At 32.2% G+C, this 22,276-nt stretch overlaps 1 protein-coding gene across 5 annotated transcripts in view; it reads left to right on the top strand.

The window, feature by feature from the left end:
- Window positions 1-22,276, top strand: part of rho-6 (serine protease rhomboid 6) — an 87,651-nt gene that overhangs the window by 13,932 nt on the left and 51,443 nt on the right. For 2 of the 5 annotated variants that reach the window (XM_072532572.1, XM_072532568.1), the window contains exon 2: window positions 21,234-21,441. In XM_072532572.1, the coding sequence (XP_072388673.1) occupies window positions 21,271-21,441 (171 nt within the window). In that variant the 5' untranslated portion in view covers window positions 21,234-21,270. Of the gene's footprint in view, window positions 1-3,898; window positions 3,924-14,329; window positions 14,386-14,463; window positions 14,587-21,233; window positions 21,442-22,276 lie in introns of those variants that run through there. The other 3 variants (XM_072532571.1, XM_072532570.1, XM_072532569.1) reach the window with 3 other exon arrangements.

Consider the following 22,276-nt stretch of genomic DNA (forward strand, 5'->3'; position numbering starts at 1 on the left):
GGCAGAATGGACCCAAGCATATATGACATCAATATACAAGAAAGGAAATAGAAAAAACTGCGAAAACTATCGGGGAATCAGCATTATATCGTCTATAGGCAGACTGTATGGAAAGACCATAAAGGAAAAATTAGAAATATATATACAAGATAAAATCGGAGAAGACCAGGCAGGTTTCACAGCGGGGAAAACATGCTTAGATCACATTTACACGGTCGAACAACTAATAGAAAAAAGAATGGCCAAAAATAGATCCGTCCATCTGGCTTTTGTTGATCTTAAGAAGGCATATGACTCAATACCTAGAACCAAGCTATGGGAAGCAATGAATACAAGAATCGCAAATAGCAAAGCACTACAAGAATAACGAAGTAGCTATCAAAACGGGCAATAGAATATGCAGGCCATTTAAGACGACAAAGGGACTACTACAGGGTTGCTCCACATCCCCCACCCTGTTCAAAATATTCCTGGAAAAAACCCTGAAACCATGGAAAAGAAAGTGCGAAGGAATGGGTATACCAGTAAGGAACGAATATCTATATACGCTAAGTTTTGCCGACGACCAAATAGTGATCGCACAAGACGAGGATGACCTCAGTTTTATGATGAGAAAACTGGAGCAGGAATATACAAAGAATGGGATGGAAATAAACCTAAAGAAAACTGAATACCTAACAACGGAGAATACAGAAATAAAACAGCTGGAAATAGACGAAGGTAAACAAATCAAAGGAACAGACAAGTATAAGTATTTAGGTTTCATAATATCAAACAAAGGAACAACGGAGGAAGAGATAAAAAATAGACTAGGACAAACAAGAGACTGCATACGAAAATTGAACCCGGTACTATGGGATAAGAACATCAGCATGAAAACAAAGAAAAAAATATATAATACCATGACAAGAAGTATCCTCACTTATGGGTGTGAAAATTGGACAATAAATAAGAAAACCAAAAACAAAATAAGAGCAACAGAGATGGAATTCCTAAGGAGAAGCTGCAGAGTAACAAGAAGAGACAGAATAAATAACATGGAGATTAAGAGGAGAATGGGAATGAACTCCGACATAATAGACTACATCGAACAGAAGAGATTAACATGGTACGGACATGTCAGAAGAGCAGACCAAAATCGGTGGATAAATAGAATAACAGAGTGGAGCCCGATAGGAAGAAGAAAGAGAGGCAGACCCCGAACGGGTATGAGGTGGACGAAGCAACGAGTAGAAGAAACCTACAGGAAGGGGACTGGCTAAACAGGAAAAATTGGAGAAAACGGTTGAGCGAAGGAATACAGTGAAAACTGTGGAAATCCTTGTATATTATAAAAAAATCTAAAACACGCCGATTTTTAAGTTTAATTATCTACATTCTACAATAAAATTTCATTATACAAGATAATACACATTAAAGTTATGACGTCATCGACTCTTTTTTTAAATGCAATACCCTGTATTTTATGGCATTTTTAGATCGATAAAAATGAACTGATTCTAAAAAAGTATAATACTGGGGGTCTAACGGATTTAATTTGAAAGATATGCGCTTAGAAAATTATTTTTTATTGATGTCTAATATTAATAAATTATAAATAAATGATAATAAATAACTTGAAAGTAATCCAGTAATTAATACATGACTTTATCTTAAATGTTCAAATTGTAGCCCTTGTTGTATTTGACAATAACCCAAAAGTTGTACACATTCTTGTAGAACCTGGTTTATGGTTTCTTGAGAAATATTGTTTATTTCTTTACGAATTCTTGTTTTTAAGTCTTCAATATTTTGCAGGTTTCGTTTTATAAACAACATTCTTCAAATTACCCCACATAAAATAATCCAAAAGATTGAGGTCTGGTGAACTCGCTGGCCATTCAATATGTCCACGTTTTCCAATCCATTTGTTCGGAAAAATTTCGTTTAGGTACCTTCGAACATCTACAGCATAATGGAGAGGCGCACCGTCCTGTTGAAACCATATACTTTCATCAAAACCTCTAGGATTAATTCTACTGGGGAATAATTTAACTAAACTTAAAAGTAAAGTTAAACTAAAGTTTAAATTACCTTCGAAAAATAGGGTCCGATGATTCTATTTCTTACAATGCCAGCAGCCCATACGTTTATTTTTTGCGGATACTGTGTATGATGTTCCTGCATCCAGTTAGGGTTTTCTTTTGCCAAGTATCTACAATTCTGACGCTTGACCTCATCATTTAATGTGAATGTAGCCTCATCAGAAATAATAATATTTTGAACCAAGAGAGGGTTTCGGTGGCAGTTATCCATCATTGTTTCGCAAAATTGTATTTTTTTATCTGGATCATCCTCGTTTAATTCCTGTGCAAGAGTGCATCTAAAGGGGTGCCATTTTTTAAGTTTTATTGACATCGAGATCACGACTAACCTTACTAACAGAAGTGCATCTTCTTCAAAAGCAAGTAAAACATCTAATGTTGTAAATCATAATTTACAGAGGGACGACCTGATTTACGTGCTTTTTCATTCGTACCAGTTTCTCGAAATTTCTTTTCAATCTTACTTACCGTTGACTGCGGTATCGGTCTTTCTGGATATTTATCATTAAATAAATTACACACTTCCATCTGAGTTCGCGATTTGTCTCCATACCCAATCATCATGAGTATCTCAATGCTTTGCTTTACACTCAAATTCATTTCTACTTCAAATTAATTTTAAGCAATAATACAGAACATTCACGAATTAATACAATTATTGTACTACTTAATTGTTATTTAACGTTACTAAAAATAATCACATTTCACTAAAAACTAGTAGTAGGCTACTTTTTTGTAATTGATAATAAATAATTTATTTTCTAAGCGCATATCTTTCAAATTATATCCATTAGACCCCGAGTATTATACTTTTTTGGAATCCGCTCATTTTTATCGATGTAAAAATGTCATAAAATATAGGGAGTTACATTTAAAAAAGAGCCGATGACGTCATCACCTTAATGTGTATCACCTTTTATAATGAAATTTTATTGTAAAATGTAGATAATTAAACTTAAAAATAGGCGTGTTTTAGATTTTTTTAAAAAGTCTTTTCATTTAGGAAATATCGAATTTATTCCATACTTTACGGACACACTGTATAATGTTATAATTAGTAGACACTTAGTATTTTCATGATATTATACATAATAAAAAAGAATTACTCGCAGCGTTATATCTAGGTACATAGAAGGTTTTCGGTCACAATTTGGAGAAGAAAAACAAAAGGATCTTGCTACTTCATCCTTTATTGAAGACGTTTCGTATACGAATCCGTCAATTTGCATCACCTGTGATTTGCTACTATATAAGACGTGTTTTTTTCCACACCATTGTTAATTTTTTTCATGTAATTTTATGTCTTTTTCCAATAAAATTACCTTCAAAAGTTATTCTTGTATTCCTAATGAGACACATTGATCCCAATATAAAATACTACTGGGACACAGTTATCCCATGCACTACCAAAGATTTAGGGAAATTTAAAAAATAGATCACTTTGGGCACAATTTAAGACGATTGATCATATTTTTTTGTTTGAAAAATTTTGGATATCTGCGCAATATATTGAGTCCTGAAAGGGTTAAAGTATATCTTTACATGTCTCATATAAATCAATACAAGATCAAATATTACAACTACATATCTTTCCATTTCACATCATTGTCTTGAATATTTCAAAGTAAATCCCTAATAAACAAACTTTGTGTTTTATCAGTGCCTCCTAAATCTTACTTTTAATTTATATACTAATGCATATAACCACATCCGGTAATGGTTGTTATCATACGAAAAGAAAAAACTAATATTTTATTAGGTTTATAGACTACAATGTCAAAAGTGTATTATATTGAGGTCGATTCTATAAATTCGTTTTAATTTCTGGCTAAATTGAAGGTAGGTGTTGACCAATTAAGTATTTTAGTCATCATTGTTTGAATTTTTGCACTTGGATGCAGTGATGTATTTTTAGGTCTTTGTTAGTTTCAGGAATATAGTACGGTGTAGTTGTAACTGTCTGACTGATTTTTATGCAGTGGCGACTAGTTCGTCTCAATCGGAATCAGGAGTAAAAAGCATTCTCTTGTTTATCTTAATTTCAATTTTTGATTTTTTCATCTCATTTACTTTGAAAACTTGTTAGCTTATATTAATTGAAGTTGTTATTTTAATCCCTTTGGTGATTTATAAATAAAACCCGTTATGTAACAAGGAACCAACTGACATTAAGTAAGTTTTGAGAAAATCAAGAAAACTGTATTTATTTGGAGAAATTATTTGGATATAAAAATAATAAAAAACGACTCAAAAGTAATTACGTTTATTATAACTTATGGATATTAATGCTATAATCAAATTAACAACTAAAAAATTAACTTAGTAAGTAAGAAAAAAATCACGTGGTTCTTTGTTGTTAAATATAACATTAACAATTCGCATCTGGTTCGAAATCTGGTTTTCCGTTAAATCCGTCTATATCCTCTATTATAGTATTATCTGCTATATGATTTGTATATGGTATTAAGTAAAGATAACTATATCTTTAAGCTTTGCTTCCGAAACTGGCTTTCCTTTATGCCACAATGGTTCCAAATACGTGGCAAACTGTGACTCAGTTGAAAGTTCCCTTCCTGTTCCTTTTTTATGTTTACTTCTGTATAATCGTCAGTTTCTTGATAAGCCGTTTTAAAAAATATGCTATAAGGCTTATCTCTACACAATTTAATTTCTTTGGTTTGTAACCAACTTATTGGCTCGTTGGTTTTATTTTTTTTCTGTAGGTGATTTGTTTTTCTAATTTTACGGTACTCAAAAAATCTTCTTACGTTATAATATTTACATTATTTGGTCGTTATTGTCTACAAGTTTTCATTATATTGCTATATTCCCCAGGTAAAAATATATTATGTTGCCTTTTAAGTGCACATTCCACATCTCCAAAATCACTATTATTTGGAAGAAACGTATGACCTGGAACTAAAAATCTCAATCTGATTGTCTTTAAATGCTGTGATTCCTCTAGAAGACATTTTAACAGAAGTACTATTTTAATGTTCCTGTTTTGACCCCCGCAAGAGTCGCTCCACAGAATAATGTACTCAAATTTATCGCTAACATTACTGAAAATATATTTTCTTAGACAAGACCCCACTTCTTGAGCTCCACGGCCTGCCTGTTATTTGAGCCATAAATGAAAAAAAGATTTTTTTGCTTACCTGCATAAATTCCGCAATTATATACCCATAACTGTCGTTTATAAAATATAATATTTGAATATATGCGAGGTAAAGGCAGCGTTTTTTCTAAATCAAAGGTCAGAGTTTCTATTTGTTCATCTTCTATTGCTTTGGATAAGTCAAGGTTCATTTGTTTTCTTCCTAATTCAGCTTGTTCCAAATGCAGTTCCTGTTGTCTAACAGTATACTTTTTTCATCATCTTTAATACTCTGTATCTTAATTTTAACGGCATCACATTTATTGCAGGTGTCTTTGTTTGGCTTTTTTAGTCGTTAAAATCATTAAAAAAAACAACTTTAAAAGTTGAGAAACTGGCAGGATTTTCACTTTTTGGTTTGTAAAGATTATTATTATTGATAAAGTAGTTCCTTCTTGCAAAAATTCTTGGTTCATTTTACGTGCTCTGCAGTAATGAGATACATACCGTGGAAACTGGTTTCTATGGTTAACTATAATATTTCTTTCATCTGCTGACATTTTGTTGGGCCCACCGCGGACTCCACGCTTATCAAGTGTAGTAAAAGTTCTTACTTTTTGAAGAGCAGTATTTATGCGTTTAGTTGACACTTGCAATGTATTGGTACACATATTTCTACAAATTAACTTTATTTATAAAGTATTTTCTTGAGAATTATCGTGCTGCAGGATTTGTGGTCTGCAAATTTTTTCTCTGTGCAGGATGTTCTCTAACGGATGTTGATATAAATGTAGATTGTAGATTATAATTAGCTAAGTGCCAATACTGTTCGAAAAACCGTTGAAGGGTTTGAACAGAAAATTTTTCATGGCATCGGCACATGAACACATGTATCTGATAAAACCTCTTGATTTTACTAGTTTTCCTCTTGATGAGTAATATTCCATATTGCTGTTAGTTTTTATTTTTCTTTCTTTTCTGTCTTGTTGTGCAAATTTTCTCTTTCTTCCTTTTCTTGGACGATCCGAGAAAGATATTTCTGCATTTAAAGTAGACTGTTCACTTATGAAGATATGTCACTGTAGGTAGGTTCGAAATTTTTATCCTTAACAGAATCATCAGAATCTTCTTCATTACCCACATCGTTATTAATCGATATATCCTGTTCATTAAAATTCATCATCATCATCATCATTGGTGCTACAGCCCTATAAAAGAGCCTCGACGTTCCCAAGTCTATTACGCCAGTCAGTTCTATCCATTGCCACCAGTTTGCTGCGCCTATTTGTCTACCATCCTCATCTACACCATCCCTCCATCTGAGTTTTGGTCTACCCCTTTTTCTACTTCCCACAGGTTGTGACATAAGGATTCTTCTAGGAGGGTTGTTCTGCTGTGATCTTGCCAGATGTCCTGCCCATCTTAGTCTTCCTATTTTTATAAAGGATACTACGTCTTTACCACCAAATATATGTTTATATCTATGATATATCTCGTAGTTGTACCTCCTTCTCCAAACACCATTTTCACAGATGCCACCAAATATTCTTCTCAGGATCCTTCGTTCAAATATAAGCAGGAGATTTTCATCTGCCTTGGAAATGGTCCATGCCTCCGACCCATATGTCAACACTGGTTGTATAAGGGTTTTGTATATGGTTATTTTTGTTTTTTGGCTTAAGTTTCTGCTTCTCATATGTCTACTCAGTCCAAAATAGCATTTGTTTGCTAGGATTATTCTTCGCTTGATTTCTTCCGTCATGACGTTCTCCTTGGTGATCAGGGAGCCCAAGTATGTGAATTTGTCCACCACTTCAAAGGTAGAATTATCAACCGTGAATTGGTGGCCGATGTTTCTGGCTCTATTGTTGGGTGTTGATGCCATTATCTTAGTTTTATTTTCATTTACTTGCAGGCCCATATTTTTTGAGGCGTGTGACAAGGTGGTATACATTTCTTCTAGCTTGCGTGTTGTGCGGGCAACTAGATCAACATTATCTGCATATGCCAAAATTTGGGATGATTTATTAAAAATGTTTCCTCTGCTGTCTATTTGGGCATCCCTGACCGCCTTTTCCAAAGCTATGTTGAAAAGGAGACACGCCAGCGCATCTCCCTGTCGCAGCCCAACATGCGTTTCAAATGCCTGTGATTGTTCGCCCTGTATTTGGACTTTGCAAACAACTTTACGCATTGTAGCCTTAACCAATCTTATCAGTTTATCGGGGATGTGGAATTCATCCATGGCTTCATACAATTTATTTCTTAGGACACTATCATAGGCCGATTTAAAATCTATGAAAAGATGGTATGTGTCGATATTAAATTCATTGGTTTTTTCCAGTATTTGCCTTAGCACAAAGATCTGGTCTGTTGTTGATCGACCAGGCCTAAAACCACTTTGATATTCTCCAAGAAGCTCCTCTGAATATTCACTCAGGCGACCATATAAAATACTCGAAAATATTTTGTATGCTGTATTAAGGAGGGTTATTCCCCTATAGTTTCTACATTCTAATTCATCGCCCTTTTTGTATAGCGGGCAAACGATCCCAATACACCACTCTTCTGGGATTTGTTCCTCATTCCAGGCTCTCAGTATGATTTTATATATATGATTAGTCAGAGTAGCACCTCCACATTTAATAAGTTCCGCGGGTATACCATCACTTCCTGGAGATTTATTATTTTTTAGGTGTTTTATTGCATCCCGTACTTCCTGAATTGATGGAGGCTCCAATGGTGTATTGTTGTTTGCTCCTGGGGGTGGTTGATTTGGATCTTCTACTTCGATAGTAAGCAGTTCTTTATAGTGTTCCACCCACCTTTTCAATACTTCTTCTTTTGTATTGAGTATATGCCCCTCCTTATCCTTACATAGTCCGATCCTTGGTTTAAATTCTTTTCTTGCTTTATTTAGATTTTTATAGAATTTTCTTGTTTGATTTTCCTTTTTTAATGCCTCAAGTTCTTCCAATATTCTATTTTCATAAGTTCGCTTTTTTCTCCGATCGATGTACTTCTCTTCTCTTCTGAGATCTTTATATTTTTGTTCTTTTTCTCGGGTTCTTCTTTGCTGCATCAGTTTATATGCATTGTTCTTTCTTCTTGTAATGTCCTCGCACTCAGCATCGAACCACTCATTGCGTGGTGGTGGTCTTTGCGGCCCTAGAATGTTATTTGCTGCGTCTTTAATGTAATTTTTACACATTATGTACATTATGTTCATTAAAATTACTGATTTCTAATTCTGCACATGAACTACTGCTGGTACTTGGTCCCTGCTTTTCCTCGCTGTTAATTGGCTGGACCTAAAAAATAATTTTGCAATAAGGAACCAATTTACATATTACAAAAAAAAAATCAAAGTGGAATTAAAAAATTATAAGCAAAAAAAGCTTATTATTTTAAAAATCTTTAACTAACATACTATTAGATACAAGCAACTAAAAAATATTCTATACAATTTTAAAAATGTTTTAAGGTTAGAAGTTAAAAAAATATAAATCAATACACATACCTCTCGGCAACTGCAAATTTAACCTTCAGTGGAAGTTGATGGCATCAACGTTACATTTCTCATAATTTTTTGCACTATGCGATAGAAATTTATTTTGGTAAGGTAACATTTTCACAATAATTATTGATTATCAACAGTTATCAGAAATCTAATAAAATAACATGTTACAGATATCTGCAACAAGGAACCAATATTTACACATACTTACTTACAAAAAAACGTACTTGGTTCGAAATTGAAAACCTGTACCACCGAATTTATTATTCTGCAATATGGTTCTATCGTCCACCATGAATGTCCAACATGAATAATATTATTTACAGTCTATTCGAACCAAGAACTTCATTTTCGAAAAAATGTTAATTGGTTTCTTGTTGCATAACGGGGTACCCTTATTTTTAACTTTCACAAAGAAATATAAACTGTACCCAAATATTTTGGTGGTATCACACTTTTTCAAGTGACCTGTTTTAGTATACATCTTGCAGTTTATAAGGTGTTGGTAAATATGTTGGCTATTTTGGTTGATATCTTGCCTGTATATGTAATCGAGCAGAAGGTACGGGATTAGCTGACCATTAAATGTTATTGACCATTTAAAAGATGACCCACGTTAAGATAGCAAACATGCTCTCATTCCCAGAATTCAATTTTTTCATTTTTTACGTTCTATGTTATTAAAAAATAAGACTCAGCACAATTTTAAGCATACATAACGTAAAAATGTATTTTTTTTTCGAAAAAAAAAACGGCAGCCAGATGGTTGCCGTTCGCAGTATATCCATTGATGACCTTTCTAGCAACATCCAAAAAAGTTTATGCATGGTATAACATTAAGGTAGAAGGAGAATATTATGGCTGCGGAATTTAAGAACATGGCTTAAGAAAACCTCAACGGAGCTGTTTCGAGCCGCAGCGAGCAAGGTCATGATTGCCAATATGATTTCCAACATCCGAAACGGATAGGAACCAGAAGAAGAAGAAGAATAACATTAAGAAAATCAAAGTGATGTCAATCCGAAAAAAAAAACCCAATTTACCTAAATCTTGCACAATAAACGGGCACATTTTAGAACAGATCAACAGGTTCAAGTATCTGGGATGTTGGATTGATAGCAGTCTAAATCCTGATTTAGAAATAAGATCAAAAATAGAACAAGCCAGAAAATCTTTCGAAAAAATCAAAAGACTGCTATGTGATTCTCGAGTAAAACTAGAAATTCGATTACGTTTATCAAACTGCTACGTCTGGTCGACTCTTCTCTACGCCGTTGAAACGTGGATCCTTAAAACATAAACCGTAAATAAATTGGAGATTGGAGGCCTGAAATTTGTATCCACCGGAGATTCGTCAAGATTTCATGGAGATCGCATACCTCAAACGAAGAAGTGCTGCATAGAATAGGTACGAGAACTTCCTCAACACAATAAAAGTTAGAAAAACATCATACCCAAGCCACACACTGATAAATAATAAGTAATAATATACTCAACTAATAGTGAAACGAAAGATCGAAGGGAAGTGAGGACTAGGAAGGAAAATGCTATCGTGGCTAAGAAACATCCGACAATGGACAGAGTTAGATTTTCAACAGTTTATAAGTTTTAGATTCAAATAAATAAGCGTCAATACGTTTCGAGATCTCAACACAGACTAATTTAATTCATGAAACAGTATACACTAGCGGACCAACTCGACATCGAGTTTCTTAAATGAAATTTTTATTTTGCGAGAAAAATTAAGAGATCAATACAAACAATATAAGCAAGAATATACATAACATTCATCAATAATAATGCAAGTAAAAAGTGTATTAAATATCACGAAATATTTCGTCGAAAACAATGTTTTTTGTTACAATGTTATCATTTAGCAGTTAATTTTGCATGCTGATCACGAATCCGGTCACTTCCGGTGTCGGATCGCAACCGGAAGTACATATTTAGATTCGTCTCGACGAGACCTTTCGATCCATATATACATTGTGGGGTCTATAACTTAAAGTAAATTTTAACTTCCGGTCATCTCAAAACCGGAAGTGAATTTTTGTACCAAAAGTATATCTTGACAATCTCATACGTAATACTAATAATATTCCGAAAAAATATTTTAATTATCTAATATGGTTTTTGAGTAAAGTGGTGGACAAGAAAAGGGCTTAGCGTTCTAGTATATAAGATGGTTACCAACCTTTAAAGAAGGGTAATACCATCCATTCAATATAATATTTTGCGATATTCCAACAATAAGAATAGCTGAAGACAAAAAAGAGTTTGCAATTGGTAGTAGCCAACCTCCCCTGAGGAGAGGACACTTTAACAAGAATTTATTTTAGCAGTCGATGTAGATTTATTTGACTAAATAAAAAAATAAATTTAAAATAATGGCTTTCACCCAATTTACATTTATTTTAACGATGCAATCTAACAATATAACTAAAAGAAAAATTGTCTTTTATTTAAGCTCATTTATGAATAAAAGTTTATTGAACACTTTCTGGATAAAGCTTTTCTTGAAACACTAAAACATAGACTTAAAGCTTAATTTACAGGGATGGAACTAGGTCAAAAATATTATCACTCGCTTAAAATATTTGTAACCCATGTTCTATTTCGAAAATAGATTAAAATTGATTGCCTTGCATTCCTGTAAATTAAATTAATTGCTATATTCTCGATGTTCCTCAAAAATATTTTAGAAAACAAATGAACCAAATAATTTTAATTTATAATAGCACGGTTCGTTCCCAAACTCAATTTTCACGTTCTTCTGGTAGAAAATTTAATACTCTAAAAATTTTTAATTAGATTGGATTTACACTTTCTACTCAGTTTAATAAACCTGAATATTTGTTTCGATAACTACAGTCTAACAATAATGTTGTAATATTATGTAAATATCATAATAGAGGCAACAAAATATTAATTAGCAAAATTGATTATTGATTATATGATATCAGTCATTATTTCAATATAAATAATCCAGTATTCTAATAAATCTAAAAAACTACCGTCCTATCAGTTTGCTCTCACACATATACAAATATTTCACAAAAAATATCAAAAAAAGACTGGACGCTAAATTAGACTTCTATCAGCCTAGAGTATAAGCTGGATTTAGATCGGGGTACAGCACTAATGACCTCTTACTAGTGATAAAGAACCTTATAGAGAAGTCTGCAGAATACAAGAAACCTGGTACTGATATTTGTCGACTACGAGAAAGCATTCGATACCATAAGCCATCAGAAAATGTTAAAAGCATTGACAGAATGTCGAATAGACCATCGCTACACTAACATAATCAAATATATCTACCAAAATGCCACAGCTAGCGTAAGACTATCTGAATAAGAAACAAATAAATTCTATATACAGCGAGGAGTACGGAAAGGAGACACCGTCTCTCCAAAGCTATTCACGACCCTTTTAGAACATACTTGTAAGGAGGCACATCGGAACGAGCAACATAAATGGAGACAAGCTCAGTCATTTGAAATTTGCAGATGACATCGTTCTGATAGCCGATCGTACAGATGATGTAATAATAATGTTTAAAAAATTAAATCACGCTTCCTTGGAGGTCGGACTAAAGATTAATATAAACAAAATACGAATAATGATAATACTCTGATGCTAAATCGAAATATTGCTGTTGATGGAAGGGATATTGTGCAGACTTAGGACATGAAATTCGGTTGGGCAGAGACAAGCAAACATGTGAACGTCACATAGGATTAGCCTGGGCAACGTTTGGTTAATTAAACTAGGTATTTAATTCGGATCTACCTATATGCCTCAAAAGGAAAATCTTTGACCAATGTGTGTTACCTGTACTCACTTATGGACCGGAAACATTAACACCCACAAAAAAGGTAGTGAATAAGATTCGCGTCGGTCTTCAGTAAGAACATGACACAACCAACACATATTAGTATAAACGGCATTCAAATTGAAAAAGTATCAAGTTACAAATACTTGGGCACTTCAATAAACGAAACTGGAGACCCAAAACAATGAAATAACAAGACGTATCGAAATTGCCAGGGCCACTTTCATAAAGATGAGGAAATTCTTCTGCAACAGACACATAAGCATCCCTCTCCGATTAAGAATGCTAAGGGGCTACTTATTTAACACGCTATTATACGGTGTAGAGGCCTGGACTCTCAAGCAGAACAATATAAAAAATATTGAAAGTTTCGAGATGTGGTGTTACCGTCGAATGCTGAAGATAAGTTGGGTTGAAAGAGTTACAAATTTTGAAGTAATGCGAAGGATAGGAAAAGACCCAGAAATTTTGTCAACGATCAAACGAAGAAAACTCGAATATTTGGGTCACGTGATGAGAGGACATAAATACGCATAACTTCAAAATATAATGCAAGGAAAAATAGAAGGAAAACGGAATCCAGGCCGTAGAAGAATGTCATGGCTGCGTAATTTGAGAGAGTGGTTTGGCTGTACCACTAATGAACTCTTTAGGTCAGCTGTAAACAAGGTCAGGATAGCCTTGATGATTTCCAATCTCCGATAGGAGTGGCACAAGAAGAAGATTCGCGTGACTCAGATGGCTATGGAGCGCCAGATGTTGGGTGTCTCTCTGAGAGACCGAATCCCAAACGAAGAAATACGTCGTAGAACAAAAAAAAACAGACGTCATCGAAAAAATCTCGTCGCTAAAATGGAATTGGCCAGAACACGTCGCTAGATTATCAGACAACCAATGGACAAAACGTATTTTAGAGTGGAGACCAAGGCAAGAAGCAACCCACCAACTAGATGGACTGACGACCTTAAGGGTATTAGCAATAACGGGATGCAAGTCGCACAAGACAGAGCCAGATGGAAAGAGCTGAGGAAGACCTATGTCCAGAAGTGGACGTATATAGGTTGATAATGATGATAATCATGATTCTAATAGAAATTATGAAATATTCCGCTCTAATACGATATAAATAAAAGGCTAGTAGGTATGTACAGTTATGTTTTAGAACTAAATGAAATGTTAACATGTTGTATAACGAACTCTCCTTGTCAAGTAAATTGACTCTTCCAACTATTTCGTATCGTGACGATCTGCTCTGCATTTTACTATAGAGAAAAATTGATACAATGCCATTATGCTTCAAAAATCGATTGGCTAAAGGACCTGAGAACATGGTCTAAAACAAATACCAAGAATATGTTTAGAACATATCAAAATTCGAAGATGATACGTGTTTATAATGATATTATTTTTTTATGGAAAATTAGAGATATATAAGAGGTAATACAGAATAACAATATTAAAAGTTAGAAATCTGTAATATTTGGAATACCTATGACATGAGAGGTGATCGTTATAACTTGCTTAAATCAATAATGCAGGGAATACTACACCTTAAAAGGTCTCCACTATTTTTTCATTTGAACTTTTATTTTTATTTATTATTGGCTTTCATACATGTCTCTAGTTCTATTAAAAAATACTTATCGGTAAATATAATTATTAAATTGTCAATTTAAAATAAAATACGTGAACTCAAGGACAATACTACTTACGTTATGGATGAGAAATATCTGATTCGATTTCTTATATTTAGACTTTTAATAATTCATACAAGCATAGCAGTAATTATTATTAATACTAAAATGTGTGCATAGTGATATCGAGAGGAAAATTAGGCAATTCATTATTGAAGGTCAGTATCTTAATAAAATGTTTTGAGTATTTGAACAAGTTTGAACCATGACTAATTATATTTGCTGCATAACAAATTATGTAAATATTATGTTATGGATAATAAGACAAACATCTTTACACGTTCGTCACACAATTCTGATATTATAATAGTTGTGTGTTGTGTTCTCGATCATTTTGGCTTGTTGGTGTTTCATTTTTGGTAAGTAGATAGGTATTTTTATACAATATAAGTACACAGTACACAGTTTAATATGTACCTCAATATTTTGTTATTCAAATTTATATTTGCCTTTTATGGATACTGGGTACTGAAACCCTTTACAGGATATAATGAATAGGTGAAATTAAGCATTAACAAAACCAATTCATAAAACCGAAGAAATCTCTTCGAAGTTTTCAAAAAAACTTCTTGGCGAATTTATAACTACTGTTTCGTCTGATTTCTTCAGGTACAACTACATTTTAAAGTCAAGTCTATAGGAGACATACCAGAAGAAAACTACCTATAGTTTGTCTCAAAATATATCGTTTTGACTTTCCCGTCGTTAAAGGATTAGTGGTATTTTCGCCATTATTAATAGACAAATACGTTTTAAATTTCTACCTGACCGCTCAGGGTTGAATCAGGTACGGCTAATGTAATCAGTCATTAAAAATCTCTACTTGCTACTGTGTGTATAGTATATTAGTGAAGATTGTTCGTAACAAATATGTTTCGTCCACGGAAAAATAATCGCTCGAGATCTACTAAACATAATCAAAAGCATTTGTCATTGGACGCAAAAAAATAGTTAAAAATGTGTGTCATACTTTAATAGATATGGGCCTAATCAAACAGAATGTTGTGAAAAGAACATATTTACTTACAAAAACGTCGATATCGTTGACAAAGGCTATTGTAAGCGAAGAACCATTGACAAGACGAAAAAAAAGTAGTAATTTGTAGTCTATATATACCTATATATATATATATATATATATATATATATATATATATATATATATATATATATATATATATATATATATATTGTTATGATATGTAAAATCGAGAAAAATATTGGTTTTTTTAAAAATATTTCAAAGTTCAAAAACATTAAAATAATTCAAATAATTCAGATAAGTAGGATAATATCCAACAAACATTTCGGAGAAGGAAAGTTATTAAATTCTTGGATTACCTGTACTAAACAAAATGTAAGCTTTGCATAAATTATTTCTTTGTTATACTTGAGTGACCCGCATAATTTTAAGTGAAATCCAAAGACAATTGAAATACATTAATGCAGTGATTAAAGACAAATAGAAGAGATTTTAGAAAGAGGTTTTTGTTAGTTTTTAAGAATTATAGAAAATATTATTTGTAAATAAGTTTTAGGAAATTTTATAATTATAGGTAAGAATTTGTTTGTTATCGAAATGAAAAAATGGGGGAATTGTGACGAGTTTTGATTGGCGGAGATTGAAAAAGGTGGGATAAGTATGTAGGAAAAAGTTTAGCGAGATTGAGGAGAGAGAAAAGGATAATGAGTTGGTTTTCCAAGTCTGTAAGACGAACAGTGATTGTTCTCTGGTGGTTCCCAAGAAATAGCAAGCAGTAGTGTTGAATGTTAGTGAGTTTTTGTGGAGTTAGTGTATCTGACAGAAGCTGAAGCAGCAAAATATTGTAAGTCATATTTTCCTACTTATATTCCAAGAGTCACTGTTCAGGCCAACGAGAGATTCAGTTTATCGTAAAGAGAAGATATTCCAAGAGTCATTTTTCACTCGGGCCAACGAAAGATTCAGTTTATCGAGAGGAGAAAGGCTATCATAATTTGAATGATTGTTGCTTTTGAAGAAGATCATTAAGGACGATATACTTGCAACAATCTGTTGTAAGATTGCTGATTACATAGGGAGCGGTTGAGAGGAGATAATACAGTCTACAAGGAACAAGGATTTGGACCACTCATCATCAGAGAGAGATATTTTTGTTTTCTGCAGTTTTTTTTTTCTTTTATTGATAACACAATTTTTACACGTAATTTAGAAAGGATATAAATATTTTGATTAGGAGAGTTAGAATAGTTTGGGATTTTGAGTTTTCAATTAATATTGTTTGTACCATTAATTTTGATTGTTCACGTACGGAGAACAAAATTTTGAGAATCTTTATATGAGATTTGTTTATTGAAAACTTTTGAGTGTGAATTATTTCATTATTTTTATTTCAATATATAGTGTTAGATCATATATGTTTTTTTATTATTCCGGTATTCTTTGGACCTTACCTTTCACATGTAATAGCATAGATATTGAAGCACGAATTTAACCCTGAGATAAAAGAATTAAAAATTGTGATAGAGTCATAATCATATCATTTAAATAATTTTAATTAATCAAAAATTAATTAGCTAATTATTGCTTGGCGCACCAAGACTTTAAATATCACAATAATATATATATATATATATATATATATATATATATATATATATATATATATATATATATATATATATATATATATATATGGCTTTAAAATAATTAACATTTTTTAATAAAGACTTATAAATTTCAGTTTTAGTACTTGTTTGGCGCTTTTTGTAGCTGTAGACTGTAGTAGCTTGCGTTATCCATGACGATTACACTACTTTCAGGAATATTTTTCAAAAGAGAATTTTGAAACCAATTTTCAAAAAGTTCTGCACTGGTATCTTCATGATAGTCTAAGCTGAAGTCTTTGATATTCTTTGCAGATAAGAACAAACAGTTTCGAACCCACATATCTTTCGAACTGGCGTGAATTATTGTTATGCGTTTTTCTTTATTTAAAGATGCTTTCGTATGACATTTTTTACTAAAATCGACCTTCTTTTACATACTATATCATGAGTATCAAACCATGTTTTATCCAGATATATGATAGATTTGTTTTCTAACCTATAATTTCAGAGATATACTCAGTTCTTCAAGTGTTTAAAACTTATTTTAGAAAGGACTGTATGGAGAGTGGTATCTATATTTGTTTCTTCTTCCTATAACTTCAATTTAATTTATCTAACGTAGGAACTATCTGATTTTCGTAAAGAACAACTTATTGTTCTTCTTATAATATCTTATTGAGTACTGTCCAAATAATAAGACTAAAAATTACTACTTTTTTTCGTCCTGTCAATGGTTCTTCGCTTACAATAGCCTTTGTCGACGATATCATAATAGACTAAAAAAATGAGCAAAATAATGAAACGCGGAGCACACGATCGGTGGTCTACTTATTTCTTTAGCACCTAGTATAATAAAAATGCACCCCTACCTCCAATGTTTCATCACTCCCACATATCTTAGTTAGGTAGATAAGGCGCGTATGACAGACAAAGATAGCTAGACCACTCAAAGTGCATATTGTCGTTTCCCCACTATTCACAGAGCGGTCCCTACCTTACCTAGTTAATTCTTATTATGTCTATGACTATGGCTCTACGACGAACTTGCGAGAATGTAGAGATAGTGCAAGCATTCCTGACCACGGCGCAGTAGACGAAATTTGGTTTAGTCCCCACTTCCATGCGAAACGCATGGTACTATGTACTATGCACTGTATAATTCCACTTACAATAGAACCCTTCTGCCTTTACGCGAATTTGACTTCGCCTTCGCGTTACTCCATGATCAGGAGTGTTTGAACTATCTTTACATGAATTTAAATGCGCGATAATTACTGACATGACGAAACCTGGCTTAACAAGAAACACACCGATGAAAGTTCAATGAGAGTTTCGTTACTGATGAACACAAATCGAAATTTCTTAGCATTGCCTGGTCTATCGACTGAAATTCGAATGTTTCTAGATTTTCTCCATTGGCAATGAGCACTTCCTTCAATAGTTCTTGAATGACCTTTTTGGAACTATTGTAATCTTCATCCTGTTTCTCCTATTGCTCGCATCACTGTTTTACGGTAGGATGTTTTAGTAGCATCGTCGACCGAACACACGCTGAATTTTATAAATTGTCTTTTTAAAGTTTTTAATAGTGTTTACCGAAAACCGAACAACTAGTTGTAATTTATTGTTCGTAAATTTTTTTATAGTTCAGAATAGTAGTTTTGGAACTATAGAACTTATAATGACCACCTAATTGTAATAAAATCCTTGATAGAGAAAGTTATAAGCCATTGAAACTTTTATTCGGAATATATATATATATATATATATATATATATATATATATATATATATATATATATATATATATATATATATATATATATATATATATATATTAGAAGTGAGTATTTCGACCAAAAAATAATTTATAAATACGTTGGAATTATCGGGTAAAGTGGTCTCTAATGAAAATCTTTATTTTTTCTAAGATACTCAATATTTCGCTATTTATTTGATAGCTTCCTCAGGAATAAACTGAAACAATTTGAACATTACAAAAAATGACGTACCAATACATTTAAAAACACTCACAGAAATTAAAAGATTTCGCAAATAAAAACTGACATTGAAGTATTTGAAATATTGAATGTCAAGATTAAATTGTCTTAAGCACGTTCGTTACAGCAATACGATAAAAAATTAAAATTACTTCAAATGTAAAAATAAAAATAACAATAAAAGAAACGTTAGAAGAATGATATTTCTTTGATGAATTATTAAGGTTAGTTGTTATTAAGGTGAATGTTGGCTATTTTGAATATTTATAAATTTTGTTCAATATATTACAATATATGTTACTTAACTGTCCAGTGTCCGTTTTATAATTTAAAGTGTTTTTTATTTTTGTTAATGTAATACATCTCAAGAAATAATCTACTATGTAGTTATGAGTCTGTGCCAAAATGTAAGCTTTGTTATAGTCTAGCATATGACCAGTGTTTTCATAGTGCTTAACTACTGCGCAAGTATTTTTGCTCAAGCGGCAATCACTTTTATGTTGTGTGATGCGTTGTTTTAGCCATTGTGATGTTTGGCCAATGTAGCTATTTTGATATCCTAGACACGGTATTTCATAAACAACATTACTTTTATATAAGGTTGGTACTGGGTCTTTGATTTTTGAAAATAGTTGTTTGCTGTTCATAGTATTATATTTAGCTATACTAATATTAGGAACATTTTTGAATATGGATAAGACAGAATGAGTTAGACCATTAATAAAGGGGAGTTTTTTATATTTGACTGATTTGTTGTTAAAATCATGGACGGGACCGTCATAGAAATTAGTGCTGTAAATCAGTTTTTTTTCAAATTTGTTTAGGATATCCGTTGTTACGAAAAATTTTGCATATTACGTCCAGATTTTTTTGTAAAAAGTTGTCATCAACAATGGACATTAATCTGTTTTTCATACCTAGTACGGTATAATATTTTTGAAGGGTGGTATGATTTGAATAGTAATTTATATACCTGCCTGATGCTGTCGGCTTTTGGTACCAATCCAATGTCAAAATATTGTCATTTGTTCTTATTACTCTTGTGTCTAAAAATGGTATACAAAAAATAATTTCACGAAAAATTGTTCGGCGTTTTGTATATTGCTCGAATCCAGATTGTTTCTTTGACAAGAAATGTATTTTCTTGGTAAAATTTTTTTATATTAATTAAAAGAATCGAAATTGTAGGTTTATACTACAAAAATACTAATTGTGCAAGAGCTGATGCTAGAATTTTTAATAAAACACACCACAATATACATGCAACTCATAAATATGTGATTGAATTGATTCAGAAATTTAGGGCAACAGGGCCAGTTTGCAATAAAAAAACATAACCGACAGGGACAGAGTAAATAACGAAGCAATCCGTTTTAGGACAAGCTAACTTAGAGGCTAAGTAATCACAGTTACTGTCAACAATGAGCAGAGCAATCGGTGTTTCACCTTCTTTAACGTTCCGAATCTTCCATAAATTTTAATTCCATCCATTCAAAATTAAATTGGTATAACCAATATATAATTGGTGGTGTATTTTTTATACAAGAGTTAAATGAAGAAGTTTTTGATCATAGTCTCGAATTTTGCGAATTAATGACACAATGCATCATTAATAATTGTTAAGCAATATTTGCTTTTCCGATGAATGCTTATGTTCATTAAATATCTTGGTGAACAAACATAATTGCCGATACTGCACCAATGAACAAATCATTGATGAAATCATGACTCTATAGAAGGATGTCTAGATTTAGAATATTACTCGCAGAGTTTATTGATTTGTCCCTTGTGATTTGTCTCGACAAATTGGTACTCCCCCATTCTACGTATCTGATTATCCCTTTCTTCTTTATGTTCAATATTCACTCATTAATTCTTTGTGCATTATATTTTTTTCGAATATTTTCAATTCTAATTCGATTTCACAGTGCATTTCTTGTAATTCTTCAGTTTTCTTACCTCGTTGTTCTACAATAGCGTCTGTGTTTTTGCCTGTGGAGTTTCTTGTATCTGGTGCATATGTCGTTAGTGGTCTTATACTGACTTTATGCGTTCTTTGATGCATTTACGTTTTCTACTGGGGGCTTCTAAGACCATATTGATTATGCACAATTCGAAGACTATCCAGTTTCATTAATGAATTAATACTTAGGAACAATTTTCGTAAAAAGACTTTCACGACATGTAGGCTCAGATTTGGGATGGTTTATTACACATTAGAAACATTAGAAAATGTTTTAATTTAGCTCTAACCGTCCATCTTTTTATGAAAATATTATTAGAAATTCTGCAAAAGTTATTGGTTCTAAGATGTTTGAGTAAAATTGGTATTAATTTGCTTTAATAACTGCGATCTGTTGTGTGATTTAGTTACACATCTTGTTAATGATATAAAACTAAAATCTAATATTTTTTAGAGTATAAAATGTCACTATCGACTGAAAGACATGAAGGATGAGTGTAACCTCGAAAAACAATTACGAATTAAGTCCCGCAACTACTCCTGGATCTTCCATAGATGAAGAAAAATGCTTGGTGCCTTATCAAATAAGTCCTCAATTTAGAAAAAAATGGATTAGGTGGGAAAATACTCCTTTTGGTATTTTGGCCATTAGTTTTATCCAGGTACGTAATATTATAACAAAATATATTATATTTCAAATAAACTATGGAAACTTAAAAAACGAATCAGTTGAAAAAATGTTGCTGAATATCAGATTTATAGAAATAGAATATCTCAGTATAGTCCAAGCAAGTTAATGCAGTAAGTGTATTAATGAGTGAATTTCTGAAAACAGCACAGCGTTATAAAGTTCAAAAATTTGGAGTTGCACGGACTTGGAGGTTACTCCAAGCATTGCCCATCATAACGCTGTGCTGATTTCAAAAATTAACTAATTAATGCTTAAAATCATTCATTTTTCTCTCTACAGCTTGGACTATACCAAGTTTTATAACGTGATAAGTTTTGTCATTATTTATATCCTATGCGTTTAAAGTTTTAAATCAGTTTAAATATATTTAATATTGCTTTGGAAGCACCCTGTATTTTGTTTTCATAATAATTATTATATAATTATTGTGAATAGGTAAAATATGATATCATTGCTTTATAATTTGTGTAATTTCTATCAAGGACTCAAAACCATAGTTAAAATAATTCTGAATATTAGTTGAACACTATAAACTTTATTTGAAAAGTTTTATAAAATGATGATCTCCATTATTATTATGCACTAAACAAACTATGCCTATCCGTTTTATATGTATTATGTCATACCATCTAATTTATCACTCGCAGCATTTCATTTTTCCCTCTTATTTTGAGATGCATGCTATCAATCGTTATGACGTCTGGTAGATTGTATATCTTTCAATTACTATCTGACAGACCCTTAGTGCCTGCACACACTTTTTGTGTTAAAGCCAGTGTTTCAGACGGTCTTCTATTTGGCCTCTT

The sequence above is a fragment of the Diabrotica undecimpunctata genome, chromosome 5, assembly GCF_040954645.1.
Source record: "Diabrotica undecimpunctata isolate CICGRU chromosome 5, icDiaUnde3, whole genome shotgun sequence".
NCBI lineage: Eukaryota > Metazoa > Arthropoda > Insecta > Coleoptera > Chrysomelidae > Diabrotica > Diabrotica undecimpunctata.